Source organism: Thalassophryne amazonica, chromosome 7 (genome assembly GCF_902500255.1).
Source record: "Thalassophryne amazonica chromosome 7, fThaAma1.1, whole genome shotgun sequence".
NCBI classification, from domain to species: Eukaryota; Metazoa; Chordata; class Actinopteri; order Batrachoidiformes; family Batrachoididae; genus Thalassophryne; species Thalassophryne amazonica.
Genome location: NC_047109.1, coordinates 112,055,298 through 112,076,024, shown reverse-complemented (window position 1 = coordinate 112,076,024; position 20,727 = coordinate 112,055,298). Strand labels below are relative to the sequence as shown.

At 41.2% G+C, this 20,727-nt stretch overlaps 1 protein-coding gene across 3 annotated transcripts; it reads left to right on the top strand.

The window, feature by feature from the left end:
- The first annotated feature begins 6,875 nt into the window (after positions 1-6,875).
- eny2 (ENY2 transcription and export complex 2 subunit) lies at positions 6,876-19,573 on the top strand. Of its 3 annotated transcripts, none has more exons than XM_034173579.1 (6): positions 6,890-6,998; positions 7,029-7,043; positions 7,243-7,320; positions 10,953-11,023; positions 11,237-11,311; positions 19,095-19,573. In XM_034173579.1, exons 3-6 carry the CDS (start codon positions 7,253-7,255, stop codon positions 19,166-19,168), a joined length of 288 nt encoding a protein of 95 aa, XP_034029470.1. In that variant the 5' UTR covers positions 6,890-6,998; positions 7,029-7,043; positions 7,243-7,252; the 3' UTR covers positions 19,169-19,573. The 3 variants fall into 3 exon arrangements, with proteins under 3 accessions (XP_034029469.1, XP_034029470.1, XP_034029471.1); XM_034173580.1 differs by having other exon boundaries at positions 6,940-6,992; positions 7,023-7,043; XM_034173578.1 differs by having other exon boundaries at positions 6,876-7,043.
- The last annotated feature ends 1,154 nt before the right edge of the window (positions 19,574-20,727 follow it).

Below are 20,727 nucleotides of genomic sequence, written 5' to 3'. Positions count from 1 at the left end.
GAGGTGACACCAGAGAAAAAACTAATTACCAGATAATCAGATCACAGCTCAAATTAGGAGACTCCAGAACCTCTCTGTAGCACTGGAGATAGAAAAAAAGACACAAGTGTGACAAACGTAATAGGATTTGAGAACCTGACACACAATAGCTGATATGGTACCAATCCATTTAACATGTTTCCTAGTAACTGCAGAGAAATTACACATTATCTTAATGCTGAAAACACACATGCACCAATTGGCTTCCCAACTGATTGCTTTAGGTTGTAAAGGCCTGAACCTCTGGAGGAGAAGTGGTGTAAGCACAGTCTCTTAGGTTGACCCTGAAGGACTGCTTTGATAATTAACCAGCATGGTATTGTCCAGTTTTGTCAGTGTGAGTTATACAGATGTTCCTCAGACCTCATTTGGCTCTAAGGGCCCTGTCCCACTGGGGAGAGGATGAATTGTGCATGAATTGAGTATACAAATTGCGGGCGTTTGTCGTCCGCAACAAAAATGGCCAAAAATGACAAATGTCCCATATATTAATAATATATAGCGAATATATAATGAACAATCATGGTTATATAACGCATGTAGTGAGGAAACTGATCCGACACATTGAGATTATCACGGCAGTATTACGGGTGTATTATGAATGCATCGCGCATGTGTTGCATGTGCACGGCATCTGCATTGCGGTCATAAAATAAGTGCACTCACTCCTTTTGGCATCACTATTCACACCAACAATACAGCCTCTGGAGCATTTGCTGGACTTGGATAAGTTGATCACAGTGTTGTCATGTGAGGGTTAACTGTTCATGAATTTGGGGAGCGGGAGGGGGAAGCCGCTCGGGGTGTGAGACGGTGTTTTTTTTTATTTTGACAGTGTCACAGAAAACAGACATCAGCTTGAGTTGTGGCTAAACAACAACTCAAATAAAAGTCCTGGACTGCAGCAGCTATTACGTCTTTGTGGCTCTACACAGCCGGACTGGCACTGACTGGCAGGTATGTCGCTTTCTGCCACATATAGTACTTTGGGTTTACGTGACGTGTTTGTTATGCATTCACAGATTGTCCGTAAATCAGCTGCCACCCAGATGTAATAAAAACGCTTTATTCTGGCTAATTTGTATGCATTCGCTACAACATATTTTAGTTTGTGATGTGGACATGTTAGGCACGATATATATCTGTTTTACACACTGTCCCGGTCCGCTGTCAAGCCACAAATCCCCATCAGTTGCGGATATCAGCGGTTAACGGCAGATATACAGCGCATAGAGTGAGCATGTATTGTGTATGAATTGAGTATATATGGAGTATGTAAGGCGGATGTCATCCGCATTCAGATTTTTGAAGAGCTCAAAAATCCTGGCAGTGGACATGCGTGCCTCTGCGGATGATCACGGGTATGTTCGGATGACGGCCGACTCATACAGGCATGTTACATGGATATTGCGGATGTTTGGCGAATATGGGCCAATTTTGTGCGCAATCCATACGCAAATCCTCCTAAACGCCAGTATGACCAAAAACACTAATAAAGACAATGTGACCAAGCAAAATCCATGGTCTCAAGTTGATGTCCAGCGTTGGGACCAGGAGGCAGAGCTGTGGTCTTATACACCTCTCTGCAGCTTCTCTCCCCCTGCCATCCCCTCATTACCCCATCCCCGTAGAGACGGTGCCTGCTCCCAGACCACCAATAACCAGCAAAAATCTATTTAAGCATAAAAATTCAAAAAGAAAAAATAATATAGCACCTTCAATTGCACCACAGACTAAAACAGTTAAATGTGGTCTATTAAACATTAGGTCTCTCTCTTCTAAGTCCCTGTTGGTAAATGATATAATAATTGATCAACGTATTGATTTATTCTGCCTAACAGAAACCTGGTTACAGCAGGATGAATATGTTAGTTTAAATGAGTCAACACCCCCGAGTCACACTAACTGTCAGAATGCTCGTAGCACGGGCCGTGGCGGAGGATTAGCAGCAATCTTCCATTCCAGCTTATTAATTAATCAAAAACCTAGACAGAGCTTTAATTCATTTGAAAGCTTGTCTCTTAGTCTTGTCCATCCAAATTGGAAGTCCCAAAAACCAGTTTTATTTGTTATTATCTATCGTCCACCTGGTCGTTACTGTGAGTTTCTCTGTGAATTTTCAGACCTTTTGTCTGACTTAGTGCTTAGCTCAGATAAGATAATTATAGTGGGCGATTTTAACATCCACACAGATGCTGAGAATGACAGCCTCAACACTGCATTTAATCTATTATTAGACTCTATCGGCTTTGCTCAAAAAGTAAATGAGTCCACCCACCACTTTAATCATATCTTAGATCTTGTTCTGACTTATGGTATGGAAATAGAAGACTTAACAGTATTCCCTGAAAACTCCCTTCTGTCTGATCATTTTTTAATAACATTTACATTTACCCTGATGGACTACCCTGCAGTGGGGAATAAGTTTCATTACACTAGAAGTCTTTCAGAAAGCGCTGTAACTAGGTTTAAGGATATGATTCCTTCTTTATGTTCTCTAATGTCATATACCAACACAGAGCAGAGTAGCTACCTAAACTCTGTAAGGGAGTTAGAGTATCTTGTCAATAGTTTTACATCCTCTTTGAAGACAACTTTGGATGCTGTAGCTCGTCTGAAAAAGAGAGCTTTAAATCAGAAGTGTCTGACTCCGTGGTATAACTCACAAACTCGTAGCTTAAAGCAGATAACCCGTAAGTTGGAGAGGAAATGGCATCTCACTAATTTAGAAGATCTTCACTTAGCCTGGAAAAAGAGTTTGTTGCTCTATAAAAAAGCCCTCCGTAAAGCTAGGACATCTTTCTACTCATCACTAATTGAAGAAAATAAGAATAACCTCAGGTTTCTTTTCATCACTGTAGCCAGGCTGACAAAGAGTCAGAGCTCTATTGAGCTGAGTATTCCATTAACTTTAACTAGTAATGACTTCATGAGTTTCTTTGCTAACAAAATTTTGACTATTAGAGAAAACATTACTCATAACCATCCCAAAGATGTATCGTTATCTTTGGCTGCTTTCAGTGATGCCGGTATTTGGTTAGACTCTTTCTCTCCGATTGTTCTGTCTGAGTTATTTTCATTAGTTACTTCATCCAAACCATCAACATGTTTATTAGACCCCATTCCTGCCAGGCTGCTCAAGGAAGTCCTACCATTATTTAATGCTTCAATCTTAAATATGATCAATCTATCTTTGTTAGTTGGTTATGTACCACAGGCCTTTAAGGTGGCAGTAATTAAACCATTACTTAAAAAGCCATCACTTGACCCAGCTATCTTAGCTAATTATAGGCCAATCTCCAACCTTCCTTTTCTCTCAAAGATTCTTGAGAGGGTAGTTGTAAAACAGCTAACTGATCACCTGCAGAGGAATGGTCTATTTGAAGAGTTTCAGTCAGGTTTTAGAATTCATCATAGTACAGAAACAGCATTAGTGAAGGTTACAAATGATCTTCTTATGGCTTCGGACAGTGGACTTATCTCTGTGCTTGTTCTGTTGGACCTCAGTGCTGCTTTTGATACTGTTGACCATAAAATTTTATTACGGAGATTGGAGCATGTCATAGGTATTAAAGGCACTGCGCTGCGGTGGTTTGAATCATATTTGTCTAATAGATTACAGTTTGTTCATGTAAATGGGGAATCTTCTTCACAGACTAAAGTTAATTATGGAGTTCCACAAGGTTCTGTGCTAGGACCAATTTTATTCACTTTATACATGCTTCCCTTAGGCAGTATTATTAGACGGTATTGCTTAAATTTTCATTGTTACGCAGATGATACCCAGCTTTATCTATCCATGAAGCCAGAGGATACACACCAATTAGCTAAACTGCAGGATTGTCTTACAGACATAAAGACATGGATGACCTCTAATTTCCTGCTTTTAAACTCAGATAAAACTGAAGTTATTGTACTTGGCCCCACAAATCTTAGAAGCATGGTGTCTAACCAGATCGTTACTCTGGATGGCATTTCCCTGATCTCTAGTAATACTGTGAGAAATCTTGGAGTCATTTTTGATCAGGATATGTCATTCAAAGCGCATATTAAACAAATATGTAGGACTGCCTTTTTGCATTTACGCAATATCTCTAAAATCAGAAAGGTCTTGTCTCAGAGTGATGCTGAAAAACTAATTCATGCATTTATTTCCTCTAGGCTGGACTATTGTAATTCATTATTATCAGGTTGTCCTAAAAGTTCCCTAAAAAGCCTTCAGTTGGTTCAGAATGCTGCAGCTAGAGTACTGACGGGGACTAGCAGGAGAGAGCATATCTCACCCGTGTTGGCCTCTCTTCATTGGCTTCCTGTTAATTCTAGAATAGAATTTAAAATTCTTCTTCTTACTTATAAGGTTTTGAATAATCAGGTCCCATCTTATCTTAGGGACCTCGTAGTACCATATTACCCCATTAGAGCGCTTCGCTCTCAGACTGCGGGCTTACTTGTAGTTCCTAGGGTTTGTAAGAGTAGAATGGGAGGCAGAGCCTTCAGCTTTCAGGCTCCTCTCCTGTGGAACCAGCTCCCAATTCAGATCAGGGAGACAGATACCCTCTCTACTTTTAAGATTAGGCTTAAAACTTTCCTTTTCGCTAAGGCTTATAGTTAGGGCTGGATCGGGTGACCCTGGACCATCCCTTGGTTATGCTGCTTTAGACGTAGATTGTGGGGGGGTTTCCCATGATGCACTGTTTCTTTTTCTTTTTGCTCCGTATGCATCACTCTGCATTTAATCATTAGTGATTGATCTCTGCCCCCCTTCACGGCATGTCTTTTTCCTGTTTTTTTCCCTCAGCCCCAACCAGTCTCAGCAGAAGACTGCCCCTCCCTGAGCCTGGTTCTGCTGGAGGTTTCTTCCTGTTAAAAGGGAGTTTTTCCTTCCCACTGTTGCCAAGTGCTTGCTCATAGGGGGTCGTTTTGACCGTTGGGGTTTTTCATAATTATTGTATGGCCTTGCCTTACAATATGGAGCGCCTTGGGGCAACTGTTTGTTGTGATTTGGCGCTATATAAGAAAAAAGTTGATTGATTGATTGATATCAAATCATAAATACTAGTCAGAATTATGGTTCTTGCTCTTGTATTTAGGAGACTACACATTATTACAATATTCAAGGTATTACGCCACATGGGAGTTTCCCCATTTAACTGCTCATTTGACACAAAGTCATTCCAACAAAACCAAAAACTATCTTGAAGAGACCAAGTACCAAAGACATCCAGTCATCGTCTTTGGTCACTGGTTGATGTTCAAGTCTCACAAGCATATAGTAAGACAGGAAACACCAGGAAACTAAACTCAGCCCTTTGTTCTTCTGCAAAGGTGTAGGCTCATCACCAAATACCTCTGTCCAGGAACCTCATGAATCAGTAAGCTCTTCCCAGGCATCTCTCTATGTCTATGCCAAACAATCACACTGTTAAGATCTCTCTACAAATCTGAATTTTGCAACAAAAGTAGATACACTTCTGATGGCCAAATCCAGGACGTCCTTGCAGGCCTGGATCTTAGACTCAATCCAGGGAAATTGCTAACCTATACACTCAGACTCCCGATGAAGCTTCTCAAGTTTGGCAACAAGGGCATGCATCAATCATGCCATCATCACAAAGTCAAGATCAGTAAACCCCGGGCTCCCTAAAATCCACTTCATGTTAGTACTGTACACAGTATAGGAGCTAGAATATATCCTTCACAAATGTTAGAATGTACTGGGAAGAACACACCTGTGTATAAGATAGTATAAGATAGAAGTTTTGTCATTTCCAGTTGGATCTGTATCCCATCATTCTGCATCTTATACAAATAAAGAAGTGGATCACTATAGGCGCATCCTTTGGTATTAACTACATTAGTGACCTGAGGTGATGACTGGATGTCTTAAGCAGATATGCCTATGACTGGATATGTCAGAAAAATCAATAGATGACCAGTGAGGCAACTGTGACATCAGTATCTGGAGACTAACGTGCCAAACAAAATACGATGATAACTACTGTCGCTGTCTCCCATCCTTACTGCCTCTGTATTCCAAACTCCAGACGGTAATCTCATACTGAGTTTCTTTCCTCGAACAGCCTCTTTATGGAAAAAATCACCAATCACCAATCACCAGACTGCTTCCGTGTTCACTACAACCTCGGTGTTTTCAGTCCAGTCGCACTTCTCTGTCACAACTGATGCACATTTCATAATCACAATCTTCATCATCGTCTTCACCGCCTTCTCAATCTCACAATCACCCTTATCGTCATTACCATAACTCACAGCTGCATCAATCATGTATTTGGTAAACTGAAACCTTGAGTAGCTTGCAGCCTTATGTGGTGAACTATAGGTATTAAAAATAAAGAACAAGAAAAAAAAAAAATACACAACTCTGATTCAGACCTTGAAATTGTCGTGAGCAGTAAATGAAGGATGCATCCATTTTTATTTATTTATTTGAAAAAATAATTATTTTATTTGATGGCTCCTTCAGAGTGTAGTCAGTCCAACTTTTTCCTCCTTGTACTGTATATCTCTGCAAAGCGTGGACAGTGGAAAATTGGAAATGGCAAATTCACCATTTCACGGTCAAATTATTTTTCATTTTACAGACTGAATGGAAAATAATAATAATAATAATAATAATAATAATAACTGTTGACTCGTTTTTCACTGTCCGTACTGAATGAAACAAATGATCGGGTGACTGACTGTGAGGAGGATACGCGAGCTGGTGCAGTTCTTTTGTTAGCCAACACTGCACCCTGGCGGTAGTGCCGCGCAGTGCACATTACATGGAACGAAAATACGAACCGATGTTTCTCGTCGGACTGTAACATGAAATCGTAAACATCTGTTTGGTTCTGTGTCCTTTCGCAGAATTTGTCTCCGTTTTTCTTTCCTGTTAAGGTTATCTGAAATATTTATTTTTTATTGAACGTTATAAACAAGACGACAAACGTTTTATGTCACCGTAGAACCTTTCCTTTGCCTTTTTATTCTTCCAAGGAAAGGTGAGCACAATTTTTAGATTCAACAAGCTTAGTTATTGTATTTTTAATAGTCCTCGTTTTACATACGTCACAGTTTGTAGTTTTGTTGTTGTTTTTTACCATTAGCAGCACAGATGGTATTTTAGGGTTTAGCTGAGAAACATTTAGGCTAGCTAAAATGATCTGAAGTGGACATCGTGTTGTATTTCTGTCTTTAAAGACTAAAGAATATGAGCAGAGAGTCCAGAATGAGGGCAACAATAAACCAGAAGCTGACCGAGATGGGAGAACGAGAGAGGTGAGGTTTAACGCCATTAAAGGGGGCACGTTACTCATCATGCTAATATGGGTCAAAAGGCGTCTTTAAATTTCATTTTTCTTACAGAAATACTGCTGAGACACTACAGTGATGTGTCCTTAAGAATAAAAAAAAAAAAAAAACTAGGACTGCAAGCAGTCATATACGGGCCCTCGTTCCGCGCAACCGCCTACCCAGGCCAGTGGGTGCCCTTGTGACCACATGTGGGCATGTGCATGCAGGGGCAACCACTCATCACACAGTTAAAAGTTTAAACAAATCACACAATGCATCAAGGAGTTATGACATGTTGATTGTTCATCCACTAGGGGGCGCTCAGTGTAGAAACAGAGGGGCTGGGTGTGTTCAGGGGCCAACCGCCATCATACATGTGAAGTTTCAAGTCAATCAGGCAAAGCATGAAGGAGTTATCATGACTTGATGTTCCATGGCAAAGGGTCAAAATGGCGGCACCATAGCGGCCACACCTTTCAACATAGAGAAAAGCTTTCGATAACTTTTGGTCAGTATCATCTTTGGATGCTGTCAAAGAAATTTGAAGTGCATTGGACAAAATCCCTAGGAGGAGTTTGTTCAAATACAACATGTGGAAATCACGCCAAACTGAGAAGAAAATTAAAAATGGCTGACTTCCTGTTTGGAGTAGACTCATGGTGCAAGAGACTTTTTTGTACGTCTATGCAAGTCACACACGTGTACCAATTTTCATCTCCCTGCTCCAAAAAAACCCCTATGGGGAGGGGTTTTGGAAAGTTTCAAGGGGGCGCTATTGAGGCACTTTGCCCCGCCCATGGGCGATGCCCCTATGAATTGTAAGAGGTTGTCGTGCTTGACCTGTGTTTCAATTTTCATAATGATATGACAAAATTAAAGCTGTCAAAAGGAAGAACGTAATTTCATGGCGAATGGGCAATATTCAGCACGCCGCCACACGGATGCTGTTACTCATAACTTCACGGCAATCATCGTCTACGTTCACCAAGTTGTTCTGCATGTTTTAGAAGTGGAAGGAAGTTGATGGGGTTAAATATGTGACTTCAGTACCTGTTTAAGTATAATGTTCATATGGCGAAGGGTCAAAATGGCGGCACCATAGCGGCCACACCCTTCGACATAAAGAAAGGCTTTCGATAACTTTTGGTCAGTATCGTCTCTGGGTGATCTGGAAGAAATTTGAAGTGCATTGGACAAAATCCCTAGGAGGAGTTCGTTCAAATACAACATGTGGAAATCACGCCAAAATGAGAAGAAAATTCAAAATGGCCGACTTCCTGTTTGGAGTAGACCCATGGTGCAAGAGACTTTTTTGTACGTCTATGCAAGTCACACGTGTACCAATTTTCATCTCCCTACTCCAAAAAAACCCCTATGGGGAGGGGTTTTGAAAGTTTCAAGGGGGCGCTATTGAGGCATTTTGCCTTGCCCATGGGCGACGCCCCTATGAATTGTAAGAGGTTGTCGTGCTCGACCTGTGTATCAATTTTCATGATGATGTGACAAAATTAAAGCTGTCAAAAGGAAGAACGTAATTTCATGGCGAATGGGCAATATTCGGTACGCCGCCACACGGACGCCGTTACTCGTAACTTCACGGCGTTTATTGCCTATGTTCAGCAATTTGTTCTGCATGTTTTAAAAGTGGAATGAAGTTGATTGGGTTAAGTATGTGACATCAGGACCTCTTAAAGTAAAAATAGGACATTTCCCACAACCACCGGGGGGCACTATGGGGCAGGTGGGAACTTAAGATATGTAGACGTTCAGGGCGGCGCCCTCATCATGTCCAGCAAGTTTGAAGGATCTACGATGAAGTATATGGGCGTGACAGACGTTCGAAGTGAAATGGTGTGCTCCGAAAAGCTCGCCAAAGTTTGACGACCCCTAGCAGCCACGCCTTTTGACTTAATTAGAATCTTTTGATAACTTTTGATCACCATTGTGTTGTGATGATTTTGACCAAATTTGAAGTCGATCGGATGAAATCCCTAGGACGAGTTTGTTCAAATGTAAGTAGTGGAAATGGCCAAAAATGGCAAAAATTTGCTCAAAATCGAAACTTAAAATCAAAATGGCCGACTTCCTGTCGATATTTCACCATGACAGTAAGAGACTTTTTCGTGCGTCCTGGCATGGTAAATATGTGTACTGAATTTCGTGAGGCTACGACGAAAAAAGCCCAATGCGGAGGGTTTTTTAAAAATTTCTAGGGGGCGCTATTTCGCGATTTTTCTGCGACCATGTGCGAGGCCCCCAAAATATCGAATTTCGGATCCAGCCGGACGACTTTGGAAAGTTTGGTGAGTTTTTGAGCATGGGAAGAGGCCGAAATTTCGATTTCAAGAGTGAGAATAATAATAAATAATAATAATAATAATAAACAGCGCAATTACAATAGGGTCCTCGTAGGACGTTGCCTACTCGGGCCCTAAAAACAACTCAGGTAGAAAATGACCTCTTTATATCTGCCTTTGACTGTAGGGGGCGCTGTATGAAATTGCCAAAGATGTTTCTGTTGGTGTGTGGGGTTACTAATTTAACTAAGGGAGACGCCATGACTGTGATGGTACCTCGGGTTGCTCAGTTTCTGAGCAAAAATTCTGGTGCGACGTAGTGTTCAAGGCATTTTTGCTTGTGCTCGAGTTCGGACTCTCCGAACATCTGAATGTTCTGAGGGCAATGTTACGCACTAAAGTAGGTCTTCCACCATATACTGTGTATATACTGGATGAATCCTCCATGATGTCACCCTTAGGTTTTCTGATGAGCTCAAATACTGTGGCTCTGGGTATAGCTGTGTTAGCTACACTTCACTTAAGTTCCATCCAGGTTGTAAATGGGCAAAAAGGTGGAGCTTGGTTAAGACTGCGTCACCTGGGCAGAACAAATGGAGCCCAAGCAACACCAACTCAGTTACTGAATGAGCTAAAGCTAACAGCTAGCAGCTACTGCTAACATGGTATGGACACCACTCTGCCAGAACACGCTACCTGTCACTCAAAGCAACCCCACTCCTAATTATTCATAAATTTAGGGCTTAAAATATCTTAAACCGATGAGTTATTTATTTAAAAAAAATAGTTGCCCACGTGTATAGTTGGCGATGGCTCCTTTGGTGTCAAGACACTGAAGCTTTTGTTGAGTACAGAGCGCAGTTGGAGACGAAGTTTGCTGGAATGACATGACCAATACGCTGAATGTGCTGGGATGAAGCATCTCTGTGTGCTCACTCTACACTAAAGGATAAAGGAAAGTTGGACATGGCGCCTTTCACCAAAATCAAAAACCTACTTTCCAAAAATCCACATTTTTATCTCCACACTTGAAATGTAGATAGCTGGTGTATGTAGAAAAAAAATAGTTTAAAAACAGACATTTTTTCATTTCTATTTGAAGTCATTAATGTTTATGAAAACATTAAAATATTTTTTGTGATGCACCCCATCCTGGGTGGGTGTGCACATTATTTAATCAAGATAGGATGTCGTGGTTGTTTGGGTTTTTTTCTTTCTTTCTTTCTTTTTACTTTTTAGCCTTGTGCATGTTTTGAATGTAACACACACAGAAATGTGCCAAACTCTCATCGTGATGTTTCAATCTTCCTTCGCTGACAGACTGAAGGAGTTACTGAGAGCTAAGCTGACTGAGTGTGGGTGGAAGGACCAGATGAAAGCACACTGCAAAGGTACACAGAATAGAACTCATCGGAGTGTATTCCTACACCAGCCTCCAAACCCTGAGACAGAAGTTTAAAATCCTCTCAGTGAATGAGCTGAAATGTTTAATCCATTAACTAAATAAGCAAAATATGTTGTGTATATATTCCAGGTTTTGTGTCTGCAGCGGAATTGATGCAATGCTTCTACAAATAATTTTGTATTTTTTTCTTTATAAATAGAAGTCATCAAAGAAAAGGGTCTGGAACACGTGACCGTGGAAGACCTTGTGGTTGAGATTACTCCTAAAGGAAGAGGTACTTGACCTTGACTATTTGACCCTGTGCTGAATGTGGCCTTAAAATAATTTGATAAGGATGCCTATTCATGAACTGTCCAGCAGGTGTCAGTGTTCAGTTTGACCAACTTTGGATCCAGACTTCACAACAGTTTTTTAAACAGGGATCCTTAAAAAGTCTTAAAACATACTAAATTTGTTAATCAAAAATTAAGGCTTTAATTGGTATTAAAATTATTTGTCTTTTTTTTTTCTTTTCAGAAAAAAGTCTGAGAAAGTGGGAAATACAATTTCATTTTCTTTTCACATAAAAATTAAAAACATCACAGTAAATTGTTATATCTGTTTGTTTATAATCCTGTGAAAGCCTTTTGTAAGCACCATAGCGGAACCAAGAAATTTGTTTTCAGTTGCCACAACGCTCAGAACACAAACAGTTAAAACTACACTCAACAAAAATATAAACGCAACACTTTTGGTTTTGCTCCCATTTTGTATGAGATGAACTCAAAGATCTAAAACTTTTTCCACATACACAATATCAATCAATCAATCAATCAATTTTTTTATATAGCGCCAAATCACAACAAACAGTTGCCCCAAGGCACTTTATATTGTAAGGCAAGGCCATACAATAATTATGTAAAACCCCAACGGTCAAAACGACCCCCTGTGAGCAAGCACTTGGCTACAGTGGGAAGGAAAAACTCCCTTTTAACAGGAAGAAACCTCCAGCAGAACCAGGCTCAGGGAGGGGCAGTCTTCTGCTGGGACTGGTTGGGGCTGAGGGAGAGAACCAGGAAAAAGACATGCTGTGGAGGGGAGCAGAGATCGATCACTAATGATTAAATGCAGAGTGGTGCATACAGAGCAAAAAGAGAAAGAAACAGTGCATCATGGGAACCCCCCAGCAGTCTACGTCTATAGCAGCATAACTAAGGGATGGTTCAGGGTCACCTGATCCAGCCCTAACTATAAGCTTTAGCAAAAAGGAAAGTTTTAAGCCTAATCTTAAAAGTAGAGAGGGTGTCTGTCTCCCTGATCTGAATTGGGAGCTGGTTCCACAGGAGAGGAGCCTGAAAGCTGAAGGCTCTGCCTCCCATTCTACTCTTACAAACCCTAGGAACTACAAGTAAGCCTGCAGTCTGAGAGCGAAGCGCTCTATTGGGGTGATATGATACTACGAGGTCCCTAAGATAAGATGGGACCTGATTATTCAAAACCTTATAAGTAAGAAGAAGAATTTTAAATTCTATTCTAGAATTAACAGGAAGCCAATGAAGAGAGGCCAATATGGGTGAGATATGCTCTCTCCTTCTAGTCCCTGTCAGTACTCTAGCTGCAGCATTTTGAATTAACTGAAGGCTTTTTAGGGAACTTTTAGGACAACCTGATAATAATGAATTACAATAGTCCAGCCTAGAGGAAATAAATGCATGAATTAGTTTTTCAGCATCACTCTGAGACAAGACCTTTCTGATTTTAGAGATATTGCGTAAATGCAAAAAAGCAGTCCTACATATTTGTTTAATATGCGCTTTGAATGACATATCCTGATCAAAAATGACTCCAAGATTTCTCACAGTATTACTAGAGGTCAGGGTGATGCCATCCAGAGTAAGGATCTGGTTAGACACCATGTTTCTAAGATTTGTGGGGCCAAGTACAATAACTTCAGTTTTATCTGAGTTTAAAAGCAGGAAATTAGAGGTCATCCATGTCTTTATGTCTGTAAGACAATCCTGCATTTTAGCTAATTGGTGTGTGTCCTCTGGCTTCATGGATAGATAAAGCTGGGTATCATCTGCGTAACAATGAAAATTTAAGCAATACCGTCTAATAATACTGCCTAAGGGAAGCATGTATAAAGTGAATAAAATTGGTCCTAGCACAGAACCTTGTGGAACTCCATAATTAACTTTAGTCTGTGAAGAAGATTCCCCATTTACATGAACAAATTGTAATCTATTAGACAAATATGATTCAAACCACCGCAGCGCAGTGCCTTTAATACCTATGGCATGCTCTAATCTCTGTAATAAAATTTTATGGTGAACAGTATCAAAAGCAGCACTGAGGTCTAACAGAACAAGCACAGAGATGAGTCCACTGTCCGAGGCCATAAGAAGATCATTTGTAACCTTCACTAATGCTGTTTCTGTACTATGATGAATTCTAAAACCTGACTGAAACTCTTCAAATAGACCATTCCTCTGCAGATGATCAGTTAGCTGTTTTACAACTACCCTTTCAAGAATTTTTGAGAGAAAAGGAAGGTTGGAGATTGGCCTATAATTAGCTAAGATAGCTGGGTCAAGTGATGGCTTTTTAAGTAATGGTTTAATTACTGCCACCTTAAAAGCCTGTGGTACATAGCCAACTAACAAAGATAGATTGATCATATTTAAGATCGAAGCATTAAATAATGGTAGGGCTTCCTTGAGCAGCCTGGTAGGAATGGGGTCTAATAAACATGTTGATGGTTTGGATGAAGTAACTAATGAAAATAACTCAGACAGAACAATCGGAGAGAAAGAGTCTAACCAAATACCGGCATCACTGAAAGCAGCCAAAGATAACGATATGTCTTTGGGATGGTTATGAGTAATTTTTTCTCTAATAGTTAAAATTTTGTTAGCAAAGAAAGTCATGAAGTCATTACTAGTTAAAGTTAATGGAATACTCAGCTCAATAGAGCTCTGACTCTTTGTCAGCCTGGCTACAGTGCTGAAAAGAAACCTGGGGTTGTTCTTATTTTCTTCAATTAGTGATGAGTAGAAAGATGTCCTAGCTTTACGGAGGGCTTTTTTATAGAGCAACAGACTCTTTTTCCAGGCTAAGTGAAGATCTTCTAAATTAGTGAGACGCCATTTCCTCTCCAACTTACGGGTTATCTGCTTTAAGCTACGAGTTTGTGAGTTATACCACGGAGTCAGACACTTCTGATTTAAAGCTCTCTTTTTCAGAGGAGCTACAGCATCCAAAGTTGTCTTCAATGAGGATGTAAAACTATTGACGAGATACTCTATCTCCCTTACAGAGTTTAGGTAGCTACTCTGCACTGTGTTGTTATATGGCATTAGAGAACATAAAGAAGGAATCATATCCTTAAACCTAGTTACAGCGCTTTCTGAAAGACTTCTAGTGTAATGAAACTTATTCCCCACTGCTGGGTAGTCCATCAGAGTAAATGTAAATGTTATTAAGAAATGATCAGACAGAAGGGAGTTTTCAGGGAATACTGTTAAGTCTTCTATTTCCATACCATAAGTCAGAACAAGATCTAAGATATGATTAAAGTGGTGGGTGGACTCATTTACTTTTTGAGCAAAGCCAATAGAGTCTAATAATAGATTAAATGCAGTGTTGAGGCTGTCATTCTCAGCATCTGTGTGGATGTTAAAATCGCCCACTATAATTATCTTATCTGAGCTAAGCACTAAGTCAGACAAAAGGTCTGAAAATTCACAGAGAAACTCACAGTAACGACCAGGTGGACGATAGATAATAACAAATAAAACTGGTTTTTGGGACTTCCAATTTGGATGGACAAGACTAAGAGACAAGCTTTCAAATGAATTAAAGCTCTGTCTGGGTTTTTGATTAATTAATAAGCTGGAATGGAAGATTGCTGCTAATCCTCCGCCCCGGCCCGTGCTACGAGCATTCTGACAGTTAGTGTGACTCGGGGGTGTTGACTCATTTAAACTAACATATTCATCCTGCTGTAACCAGGTTTCTGTTAGGCAGAATAAATCAATATGTTGATCAATTATTATATCATTTACCAACAGGGACTTAGAAGAGAGAGACCTAATGTTTAATAGACCACATTTAACTGTTTTAGTCTGTGGTGCAGTTGAAGGTGCTATATTATTTTTTCTTTTTGAATTTTTATGCTTAAATAGATTTTTGCTGGTTATTGGTGGTCTGGGAGCAGGCACCGTCTCTACGGGGATGGGGTAATGAGGGGATGGCAGGGGGAGAGAAGCTGCAGAGAGGTGTGTAAGACTACAACTCTGCTTCCTGGTCCCAACCCTGGATAGTCACGGTTTGGAGGATTTAAGAAAATTGGCCAGATTTCTAGAAATGAGAGCTGCTCCATCCAAAGTGGGATGGATGCCGTCTCTCCTAACAAGACCAGGTTTTCCCCAGAAGCTTTGCCAATTATCTATGAAGCCCACCTCATTTTTTGGACACCACTCAGACAGCCAGCAATTCAAGGAGAACATGCGGCTAAACATGTCACTCCCGGTCCGATTGGGGAGGGGCCCAGAGAAAACTACAGAGTCCGACATTGTTTTTGCAAAGTTACACACCGATTTAATGTTAATTTTAGTGACCTCCGATTGGCGTAACCGGGTGTCATTACTGCCGACGTGAATTACAATCTTACCAAATTTACGCTTAGCCTTAGCCAGCAGTTTCAAATTTCCTTCAATGTTGCCTGCTCTGGCCCCCGGAAGACAATTGACTATGGTTGCTGGTGTCGCTAACTTCACATTTCTCAAAACAGAGTCGCCAATAACCAGAGTTTGATCCTCGGCGGGTGTGTCGTCGAGTGGGGAAAAACGGTTAGAGATGTGAACGGGTTGGCGGTGTACACGGGGCTTCTGTTTAGGGCTACGCTTCCTCCTCACAGTCACCCAGTCGGCCTGCTTTCCCGGCTGCTCGGGATCTGCCAAGGGGGAACTAACGGCGGCTAAGCTACCTTGGTCCGCACCGACTACAGGGGCCTGGCTAGCTGTAGAATTTTCCACGGTGCGGAGCCGAGTCTCCAATTCGCCCAGCCTGGCCTCCAAAGCTACGAATAAGCTACACTTATTACAAGTACCGTTACTGCTAAAGGAGGCCGAGGAATAACTAAACATTTCACACCCAGAGCAGAAAAGTGCAGGAGAGACAGGAGAAGCCGCCATGCTAAATCGGCTAAGAGCTAGTAGCTACGCTAACCTAGCGGATTCCTAAAAACACGCAAAGTGAATAATGTGTAAATAATTTAGAGGTGATTCAGCAGAAGGAGTGCTTTAGTTAAGGCACGTAAAGATTACACTGGGAAACAAATCGTAATCTAGATAACTAGATCAATCTAACTGCGCAGATTAAACAGCTAACAGATACAGAATAACACTGCTGTGCTCCAGAACAGGACATGATACAATACCGCAGTGAGAGCCAACCACCAGTAGAGGCAAGCAAGTTAGAGTTAGTATATATCTCTCTCTCTCTCAATATCACCATTTCCCTCAAATATTGTTCACAAACCAGTCTAAATCTGTGATAGTGAGCACTTCTCAAGATGCTGATTAGACACCATGATTAGTGCACAGGTGTGCCTTAGACTGCCCACAATAAAAGGCCACTCTGAAAGGTGCAGTTTTATCACACAGCACAATGCCACAGATGTCGGAAGATTTGAGGGAGCATGCAATTAGCATACTGACAGCAGCAATGTCAACCAGAGCTGTTGCTTGTGTATTGAATGTTCATTTCTCTACCATAAGCCGCCTCAAAAGGTGATTCAGAGAATTTGGCAGTACATCCAACCAGCCTCACAACCGCAGACCACGTTTAACCACACCAGCCCAGGACATCCACATCCAGCATGTTCACCTCCAAGATCGTCTGAGACTAGCCAGTCGGACAGCTGCTGAAACAATTGGTTTGCATAACCAAAGAATTTCTGCACAAACTGTCAGAAACCCTCTCAGGGAAGCTCATCTGCATGCTCGTCGTCCTCATCGGGGTCTCGACCTGACTCCAGTTCGTCGTCGTAACCGACTTGAGTGGGCAAATGCTCACATTCACTGGCGTTTGGCACATTGGAGAGGTGTTCTCTTCACGGATGAATCCCGGTTCACACTGTCCAGGGCAGATGGCAGACAGCGTGTGTGGCGTCGTGTGGGTGAGCGGTTTTCTGATGTCAATGTTGTGGATCGAGTGGCCCATGGTGGCGGTGGGGTTATGGTATGGGCAGGCGTCTGTTATGGATGAAGAACACAGGTGCATTTTATTGATGGCATTTTGAATGCACAGAGATACCGTGACGAGATCCTGAGGCTCATTGTTGTGCCATACATCCAAGAACATCACCTCATGTTGCAGCAGGATAATGCACGGCCCCGTGTTGCAAGGATCTGTACACAATTCTTGGAAGCTGAAAATGTCCCAGTTCTTGCATGGCCGGCATACTCACCGGACATGTCACCCATTGAGCATGTTTGGGATGCTCTGGACCGGCGTATACGACAGCGTGTACCAGTTCCTGCCAATATCCAGCAACTTCGCACAGCTATTGAAGAGGAGTGGACCAACTTTCCACAGGCCACAATTGACAACCTGATCAACTCTATGCGAAGCAGATGTGTTGCACTGCATGAGGCAAATGGTGGTCACACCAGATACTGACTGGTATCCCCCCAATAAAACAAAACTGCACCTTTCAGAGTGGCCTTTTATTGTGGGCAGTCTAAGGCACACCTGTGCACTAATCATGGTGTCTAATCAGCATCTTGATATGGCACACCTGTGAGGTGGGATGGATTATCTCAGCAAAGGAGAAGTGCTCACTATCACAGATTTAGACTGGTTTGTGAACAATATTTGAGGGAAATGGTTATTGTGTATGTGGAAAACGTTTTAGATCTTTGAGTTCATCTCATACAAAATGGGAGCAAAACCAAAAGTGTTGCGTTTATATTTTTGTTGAGTGTAGTTAGTTGTAATGCACAGCTGTTGGAATGTTGGCTTTAAATATGGGTCCGGCTGGCATTAAAAGTAAAGGTTTAAGAATTCTTAAATCTTTTGTTAAGCTGTAGGAACCCTGCTCAAAAGGTGCATGTTGCAAAGATTTTGGCATTTGCCATAACTAATTTGCAGTACAGAAGAAAAGTTTTGTTATTGTCGCCAGCCATGCATTCTATCCATTGGTTAAGTCTGGTTTTACTTACCTGGGTATGTGTGTTTTGTGGTGTATCCGGTTGCTTATTGGGCACCATGTTTCTCTACGTGGTTACTAAATTAGCTTGGTCACGTGAAGGTGGGCTGCACATCCAGCAGCTACATCTGAGATTTTAGACAAAACAAAGTAGCTTTTCTGATTGACACGGTACATCAAACCTAACTACCGTCTGATGACTTCAGCTTTGGTATGTGTTCGCTTAATTTGTAAGTTACAACATTGTCTTTGAGGTGGTTTTTTTTGGTACAAAATATGACTGGGGTGGACTTAAGTCGCACATATCAACTTTTTTTTAATATATACCAGTGCTGGGAATTATTTAATAATCTAAGTTAAGATGTTATTTATTATGAATTTCTTAGTCGGCAGCACGGTGGATTAGTGGTTAGCACTGTTGCCTCACAGCAAAAAGGTCATGGGATCGATTCCTGCCTGTGGCCTTTCTATGTGGAGTTTGCATATTCTCCCCGTGTTTGTGTGGTGCTCCGGCTTCCTCTTACATCCAAAGACATGCAAGGTAGCTGGATTGGAAATTTTAAATTGTATGTAGGTGTGCGTGCGGATGTGAATATGTTTGTCTATATGTGGCCCTGTGACAGACAGGCGTCCTGTCCAGGATGTACCCTGCCTCACGCCCTATAACTGCTGGGATAGGCTCCAGCCTCCTGTGACCGCTTAATTGGAGTAAGTGGGTATAGAAAATTAATCGACGAATTTCTTCATTTCCATTGATTGCTTCTTGTGGAGTCCTGATGCATGATTTAAAATTTCAGAAGTTGCATGAAAAGCAAAGTATGACTTCAGCCAGTGATGTGGCCGTGGATTTCTTTTTGTCTTCCAGCTTTGGTGCCAGACAGCGTCAAGAAAGAGCTTCTCCAGAGAATTAAAGCCTTCTTAGCTCAGCATGCCACATAATTTTTTGAGACCAATTCATGATACAGAATGGAAAACTGACTCTGTGTAGTTTTTCTGTGGACAGTGCCATTCTTCTTTATCTGCAGTGTTTGAGTTTAAAAAAAAAAAAAGAAAGACAGTCTTCAGAGAGGTCACGCATTTCCACAGTCTTTGTGTGCAGCACCAGGTGGTTCCACAACCAGCTGAATGTAAAAAGCCAACAGTTGTTGAATATTCTTCTGTTTATTTCACTTTTTTAAAATTTTAATTTCAGGTTTTTTGAGTTTTAAGAATATTATTAAATTGTGAGATGCTAGTGTTCGGTCATCCAGCCAACATACAAAGCTTTTAACAGGTTTAGTGGAACTTCATGAACTGTTTGTCATAAGCACATTCATAACTTATCAATAAATAAAATTTACTCTGTTGGTTGTCGTAATTGTCTCAAAATGTCACGATTGGCTGAACATCATCATCAAACCTCTGAAAAATGTGCAGGAGAACTTCTCTCCAAGAAAGGATTCAGTCATCACTGATCTTTAGAAAACAGGCGGTGTAGTGGGCCAGACCCACTAAAATTAGATCACTTTTGGGGGGGTGCTAATTTGTATTTTTCTGAAAGCTGTGTATATCTCAGTAGTTAATTTCAGCACCATAGGAATCAATATCATGTAGTGGCCCCCATGAACCAAAAATTTTATGTTCATGAAATAACAATTTTGCTTTTTAAAGAGATAAATGCTAAGTGCGGTCATTGGTTAGTGTCCAAGTCTCACACCCACACAGTGAGACAGGAAGCACCAGAGTCCTAAAGTCTTGGACCTTCTTTCTTCAGCAAAAATATTGTCATCTCCAAACAACCCCTGTCCACAGACCTCATGTACATGTATGGGGTCTTACATAGGTATAACAGTTGTTTCAGCCTATATGGTGGATCAGTGGTCACCAGATCATACAGGATTTGTTTGCATTATACTACATTAGCTGCAAACAACAGAGACAAGCAGTTGGTTTGGGCGTTCCCGGGGCGTGCCCGCTACATCTGTGTAAGATGTCTTGTAAGTGACTTCAGAGGTGTTATCTGGTTACAATAATAGCATTTTTACATTTAGAAGTGTTTATTTCTCACTAACTTTTTCAAAATATATGAGAAACAGATTTATAGAGAAACGCAGCTGTTTAAAATTGTTTTCTGTTATCTTGGATAAATTTGCTTGAGCAAACAACCAGTTGATGTAATGCTGTCTGTTTACTTGGATTGGTAGCTGCCATATCGCGTGACTTAGTATTTGGGTAAAATAGACTTCAAGTTTCTTTTGGCCTCGCCCAGCTGGTGCCAGAGCGGCCGTTGTCTCTTGCTGCTGCAAAACTCCAGCTGTTGTTGAAACTGAAACTGAAGGGCGAGTCGCCGCTTTGCCTCTGTCTCTTGTACATAATGTCACCATACCTTTATTATTATGGATAGTGGACCAGTTGTCTGCCTGATTGGTTGCCATCCAGGGCCCGAGGCGGTTCTGTGGAGTCATGGATGCGATGAAGTGCAGTGCCACCAGACTTGTATAAACTGTTTGAGATGGTCT